The sequence below is a fragment of the Chironomus tepperi genome, unplaced genomic scaffold (assembly GCF_022539635.2).
Source record: "Chironomus tepperi strain 1889 unplaced genomic scaffold, CSIRO-AGI_Ctep_v1 contig_85, whole genome shotgun sequence".
NCBI classification, from domain to species: Eukaryota; Metazoa; Arthropoda; class Insecta; order Diptera; family Chironomidae; genus Chironomus; species Chironomus tepperi.
The window spans coordinates 435,110-442,407 of NW_027226207.1; the positions used below are offsets into that span (position 1 = coordinate 435,110).

The 7,298-nt window shown below is 32.8% G+C and overlaps 1 protein-coding gene across 5 annotated transcripts; it reads left to right on the forward strand.

Moving 5' to 3' along the window:
• The first annotated feature begins 18 nt into the window (after positions 1–18).
• Positions 19–7,260, forward strand: polybromo (protein). 5 transcript variants are annotated; one of them, XM_070634283.1, is made up of 10 exons: positions 19–334; positions 401–1,352; positions 1,587–2,388; positions 2,447–2,585; positions 3,055–3,177; positions 3,242–4,900; positions 4,997–5,044; positions 5,243–5,260; positions 5,486–5,989; positions 6,376–7,260. In XM_070634283.1, exons 1-10 carry the CDS (start codon positions 221–223, stop codon positions 7,141–7,143), a joined length of 5,127 nt encoding a protein of 1,708 aa, XP_070490384.1. In that variant the 5' UTR covers positions 19–220; the 3' UTR covers positions 7,144–7,260. The 5 variants fall into 5 exon arrangements, with proteins under 5 accessions (XP_070490384.1, XP_070490385.1, XP_070490386.1 ...); XM_070634284.1 differs by having other exon boundaries at positions 1,599–2,388; XM_070634285.1 differs by lacking the exon at positions 5,243–5,260.
• Positions 7,261–7,298: the final 38 nt, after the last annotated feature.

Sequence of the window (7,298 nt, forward strand, 5' to 3'; positions counted from 1 at the left end):
TTATTTCGAAAACAAACAACAAAGTTTTCAAAAGAAAAAATTTACAATAAAATTAGTTTTCTTAGTGAAATACGTAGTATAATTACTAAAATTTAACTTGAATCGAGAAACAACAAATCAACAAATTAATTTGTTGTGTTTGCATGCTTGGAAAATAGAAAATAAGTGTTTAATTGAAAATCAAAATTTTGAAGCCAAGCCAAATTGTTAAATCACTTAAATGATGAGTAAACGCAGAAGAACATCGTCGGAAATTGATTCAGACTCTGATGATGATTCAGGATTGTATCCTAACAACACACCGGCTGTCAGAAAACGAAAAAAATTAGATCCAGTAAGTTGCTTCTTTGCTATTATTTTTATTATTATTATTTACATATATTTTTGGTATAAATTGTAGATGGAGCAATGTCAAAGTTTATATGACTCAATTCGAAATCATAAAAAGGATGATGGAACTCAGTTGTGCGATTCTTTTATAAGAGCACCAAAGAGACGTCAAGAACCAAATTATTACGAAATTGTCACAAATCCTATTGACTTATTGAGAGTTCAACAAAAACTTAAAACTGATTCATATGAAGATATTGATGACTTGACTACCGATATTGAGTTGCTAGTGAATAATGCTAAAGCATTTTACAAGCCTGATTCCAGTGAATATAAAGACGCTTGTGCTTTATGGGAAGTATACAATAGTAACAAATCAAAACTCATTGATAGTATGAATGAGGAATCTACACCAACAAGTGTAGCTGATCCTTTAAAACCTCGTCGAATTGGACGTCCAAGAAAATCTGTATTAGATGATGATCAAGTGTCAGAGAATTCTTCAGAAAATAACGATTACGATATTTATGAAGAATTATTTGCTGCGATTATGACAGCAACTGATCCTGCTGATGATCGATCCTTACATACAATGTTTCAATTATTGCCATCGAAGAAACATTATCCTGATTATTATGCAGTTATTGATCATCCAATTGATCTTAAATTTATTGCCAATAAAATCCAAACCAATGCATATACAAGTCTTAATGATATGGAGAAGGATGTTCTTCAAATGGTTAAAAATGCTCAAATCTTTAACGAGCCAGGAAGTCAAATTTACAAAGATGCAAAAACCCTCAAGAAAGTGTTCATTCAACGCAAAGCAGACATTGATTCTGGAAAATATAAAAGACCACCAACAAGACAACGTGGTCGTCCAATAAGTTATAGCGCTGCTTGTGCTGCTCTCAAAGAAGAACTTGACTCATCTGAAGAGGAAATGGATGAGATGGATGATGAGACACAAACTGGTCCACTTTGGCAATTATTTGATAATCTCTACAATCAATCAAGTTCAGGTGAGCTTTTATGTGATGTGTTATATATGTGCTATACCTCATTATTTATGCTGTAGTTAGTAGATTTAATGTTATTAATAGCTGTTTAGTTTCATTTTCATCATTTTTTATTGATTATCATTTTCTTGTTTTTCGTTTCTGTCCATTATTTCTTCTACTTTTCATTTGATTATTGTCCATCTTAAATTTGTATGTGTCAATGTTATGTTAAAATCAAATTAAACTGACATACAGATGGATCTTTAGGAGGATCGCCACTCGGAGAATCGCTATGGAAACTGCCGAATAAACGTTTTCATCCTGAATATTATACTATCATCAAGAAACCTCTCTCGATGTCAATGGTCCAGAAGAAATTGAAGAAAAATGAATATGCTAATGTTACTGAATTGTCTACTGATTTATATCTAATGATTGACAATGCAAAGAAAGCTAATTTGCCGTCATCAAAAATCTATAAAGATGCAGTCAAAATGCAAAAGATTTTAAATCAAAAATTGGTCGATGACGGATTAGATGATGATGATACAGAGGATACCGAAGATTCGCAACAATTTAGTTCAATTCAAGGAAGTGTTGATAAAAAGAAGAAAGGAAGACCAAGAATTCATCCAGTTTCATCTTCAACCTCGCCAGCGCCAACACCAACTCCACAAGCATCAAAATTCTATAAATTTCCTAATAATCCAACACTGAAAAAGAAGTTAATGGCTATTCATAAGCATTTATTGGAATATTCATTTGATGGACGACAGCCAGCTGAACCTTTTCTAGAGAAGCCATCTAAAAAGTTATATCCTGATTATTATACAATAATTCAACATCCAATTGATATGAATTGTATCCATAAGAATATTGAAAATGATCGTTATGGCACTGTAGATGATATTGTCGGTGATTATCGACTAATGTTTAATAATTGTCGAAAATATAACGAAGAAAATTCCATGATTTATGATGATGCTAATATGCTGGAAAGAGTTTTGAACGATCGATTAAAAGAGTTGTCTGGTATAGGTGATCGAAAGCCTAAAATGTAAGTAACTTTACGAACTGTTGAATTTTGATCTTTAATGAATTTTAAATGATTTTAGGATGAAAATGCAAAGTAAGAAAGCGCAAATGATTTTAGACGCAAAACTGAAGAAGTTGTATGAAACAATCAAGGATTATAAAGATCCAAAGACAAATCGCCAAGTTGCGACAATATTTATGAAGCTGCCCAGCAAAATGGTAAGTTGCATGATTAATATGAAGTTGCTCCAATGAGAGATTATGTAGTTTTGACGGTGAAGCATCTTTTGGAAATATTTTTTCTTTAAAATATGCTTCCCCGTTTTGTCTTGTCCTGATTCGGCCATAAAATACTCGAAATTATTCAAAATTTATCACCACAACCACGTTTTAACTCAAAACTATTCCGATAGTAATCAACTGACATTCTTCTTTATTTCATTCCGTCATTTTCTATTTATGTATCTTTTTAAATAATCTCATTCCCAATAATGATTTCCTTGTCTCTGATGATAATTAAATAATATGATTGTAATTGTGGATTGTGGATGGAAAGAATAAGGTAATTAAATGGCACAAAGAAAGAAGAACCATATCATTTTTGTTGCTTAGTTGCATGCTTTTTTATGTTGCTTACTCATTTTTCCTACATGACCTATTAAAATGTATCTTCATTTCGTCTTATTAGGAATATCCTGACTATTATGAGATAATCTCGAAACCCATTGATCTCGAAAAAATTGGAAATAAGTTGAGGATGCAGCAGTATGACTCAGTAGACGAACTGTCAACCGATTTGATGCTCATGTTTGTAAGTTGTACATTTAATTTTGATAGATTTTCACATCCTTAAATGATAATTTATATTCTTATAGGAAAATGCATGTAAATACAATGAGCCAGATAGTCAGATTTATAAAGATGCGCTGATGTTACAGCAAGTTTGCATTCAAACGAAAACTGAACTTAGAATGGAGGACGAAAATGTTCCTGACGTTCCACAAGTCCTCTTAGATTTGTTGATGCAATTATTTACGACAGTTTACAATTATCAAGATGAAGAAGGTCGATGTTACTCAGACTCAATGGCTGAATTGCCAGAACAAGACGAAATTGAAGGAGGAAAGCAACGAGCAATTTCATTAGATCTTATAAAAAGAAGACTTGATAAAGGAATTTATAAGCGTTTGGATATTTTCCAAGAAGATATGTTTGCTTGTTTTGAACGTGCTAGAAGATTGTCAAGAACAGATTCTCAAGTATTTGAGGATTCAATTGAAATGCAGTCATATTTTATTAAGAAAAGAGACGAATTGTGTAAAAATGGAGAAGTTTTATCATCACCAGCATTGAGTTATACTGCAATGCATTTAAGTGCAGCAGTTGAAGCAGTTCGTCAAACGAAGCTTTTGCAAGAGGAAGAACCAGAAGCAGAATCTTCTAATATTGATATTGTTGCGCCTGCTCAAAGTGAAAGCATGTCGATTGATAATGGAAAGATTTTCACTCCAGGCGATTTTGTTTATTATTCTTTGACTGATGATCAAACTCCGGGAATTATGTATATTGAAAGACTTTTCACTGATCAAAGTGGCGAAAAATTGTGCCATGGTAACGTCTATCTTCGTCCTTATCAAACGTATCATTTGACAACAAGGAAATTTTTAGAACAAGAAGTTTTCAAAAGTGACCAACATCAAACAATACCATTAAAGGAATTACAACAAAAATGCTATATTATGAGCGTGAAAGATTATTTCAAAATGAAACCCGAATCATTTGCTGACAAAGACGTTTATGTCTGTGAATTTCGATATAATTCGAGAGCTAGATCATTCAAGAAAATCAAGGCATGGCCTTTCCAAACAAATAATACTAAACTTATATTGCGAGAAGAACCCCTTGAACCAAAAAGAGTTCAATCTGTATTTAAAGATAGACCTGTCGATCCACTCAAACTTGACATACCAATCGATGAAGTTGATTTAGCATTAACAGAAAAAGAAAAATGCAATGTTGAAGTTATTGTCCAGGGTAATGACGATGCAATGAATACATATTATGAGCAATTTAATACAGCTTGTAGCGGAACTGTTAAAACGGGTGATTATGTCTATGTTGCAACAGAATCTGGCAAACAAGCGATTGCTCAAATAAATTCGATTTGGGAAACAAAAGAAGGAAAATCATTCTTTAGAGGACCTTGGATTTTAACACCTACAGAATTGCCTCCAATGGTTCTTGCAAATCATTTACAATTCAGACAAGAAGTATTTTTATCGACTGTTCAAGAAACAACACCTACAATTGGAATCGTTGGAAAGTGCTGCGTTCTTGAAGTTGATGAGTATACAACAAGACGTCCAACAGAAATTCCCGAATCAGATGTCTTTCTATGTGAATCCATATACGATGAATTCAATAAGCAAATCAAAAAGTTACAAGGAACTGGACATTTGAAAAAGTTTACTCATACACAAGCTGTAACTCCAGATGAAATATACTACTTTAGACGTCCAATAGTAATTCAAAGGGTAAGTTTATCAAAATTGTTACTTCTTTTATAGTTGTGATGTGATGTGTGGTAGAATTTGGTATTTGATGTTTTATATATATCGTCTTTCTGACAGATGCTTACGAATGAAGTGGATTCCAAAACAGCAACATTGTCTGATATTGTAAGTACTTTTTCTTTCTTCTTTCACATATTTTGTAGCATATAGCAATTTGTATTTAATATAATGGTCCTTTGACGGTTAATTTAGTAATTAATTGCATGAATAATACTGTAAATATATTTATAAATATTATGTTTAACTCACTCAATTCAATAACAATTTTCACTTTCTTTAACAACTTATTATTGTGCACTTCAGAAGAGGAAGTGGAAAAAGGTAGGAACGATAAATAAATAATTGATTATTAATCGAATGATTTGGAACTTAAGTAGATAATTGTAGTTAAAATCTTCTAAAATATCAAAGTCTATGGCCGTCCATCCTATTAAAATAATTTGAAATTCTAAAAAGCCTAATTCATTGGTTGGCCATAGAACTTCGAATGAAAAATTCAAAAAATAAACTGAGACAAAAATTTTTCTGACCATTACAATTTCACAGGATCAATTAAAGATGGAAGCAATTGGAGGAGGAAATAGCTGCGATTTTGGAATGACTGAAGATTCAATGGATACTGATATTGGGTCAGATGGTTTTGCTCTAAACACATCATCACCGATACCAACAACTGTATTAAGCACTCCAGCGTCTACATCTAAGCGACCTGCTGCATTTACTGGAGGAAAAAGTGGCAAGAAAGTTATTACTGGATACATTCTGTATTCGAGTGAAGTGAGAAAAGCAAAAGTTCTTGAAAATCCTGAATGTAAATTTGGTGATATTTCACGAATGATTGGAGACGAATGGCGTGCATTGCCACAAAATGAACGACGTCAATGGGAAGACAGAGCATCAGCAATTAACGAACAAAATGCATCAAAATATGCAGAAGAAATGGCACTAAACGGTGGACGTGAAACTGGAAAGGACAGTCCGATTGCAAATTCATCGATGGCATTAACACCGAATCAATTATCGATGCAGCATGAATTTGTTCAGAATCAAGTATGGAAACATAAGAAATTTATCATATATTCGAGTGCACTTTTGAGTAAAAAATGTGATTCAAAAGTGCACTTTTTCCATTCCATTTGCAATTATTTGCTTACTTATAGTTGTTAATTGTTGGGATAACCGCCAGAGGATCGAAGTTTATCTTTTTTTAAGTGGATATTTCACATTGAAAATTTCCCATATGAATGAATGAATTAATTTGTTTCAATGACTAATTTATCATGAAGTCTTTTGAAACACAATAGATTCTCATTTTTTGCGCGTCTTTGGCTAACAATTCTTTTTTGTTCTTTGTTTTTATTTGGGATTATATTGTTCTCATTTGAACATCTTTTGTTAATAATGATTCTCATGAAAATATATTTCTTCATTCAAAGGTTTTCGAATGTTGTTGGGACAAATGTGATTATCAGTTTGAAGATCCAGGTGACGCATTGGAACATACAATAACAGACAGTAATGGTTGCGTACAGCGACATTTTCAACAATTGGCAGCTCAGAATGAGCCAATTGTTTATCATTGCTTATGGAGAAACTGCATTCGTGCAAGACGAAATCAACCTCCACTGCCTAATATCCAACGATTGATGAAGCATGTAAGAGAAGTTCATGTCGTAAAAGCACCAGGAAAAATTGTACAGCCACAAGATCGTGGTAAAAATTACGTTGCAAGTACAAGAAGACATTTACATCAGAATAGTCAACCAATTCAACAGCAAGTTCATCAGCAAATTGTGTATCATCCACATCAACCAGTTCAAACAACTCCAGTTGCAACTGGAAGTCCACAAACAAATGTCGTAGCTCATCATCAGCCACCAGTTCAGCAAAATATTATAAATTATGTTACAACACCAGTTGAGCCATTATTTGTGACAGTTCCACCACGTCCACAACGTGTTTTGCATTCAGAAGCGTACATCAAGTATATTGAGGGATTGCAGAACAATAATGCATATGTTGGACAATGGGAAAAGTCGGTGAAAGCAACTCGTGAGACAATTAATACTGATGTCAATCGACTGCCAACACATTGGTTAGGAGCTCGCGGTAGAGAAAAGCCCGAAGAAGTAATTGATGCTCTTTGGAAATTACGGAACTTTATGTGGAAAGATGCATTTACGTTAAGTAGAAACGGTTATTAAGTATTGCACATTTTATAATTTTTTAATTTGAGACTACTCTCAAATGACCTTTATTTTACAAAGTGACGATAAAATTAAGTTAATAAATTCATTCAATTTTTCTACATTCACAAATAACTTTTAGCATTTTTATTATGTTTTTTTTTTTGATCATT

Coding starts and splice junctions, on each gene's coding strand:
- polybromo (XM_070634283.1), top strand. CDS start 221: ATGATGAGTAAACGCAGAAGAACATCGTCGGAAATTGATTCAGACTCT. Junction 3,178..3,241: donor CCGATTTGATGCTCATGTTT/GTAAGTTGTACA, acceptor ATATTCTTATAG/GAAAATGCATGTAAATACAA. Junction 4,901..4,996: donor GTCCAATAGTAATTCAAAGG/GTAAGTTTATCA, acceptor TCTTTCTGACAG/ATGCTTACGAATGAAGTGGA.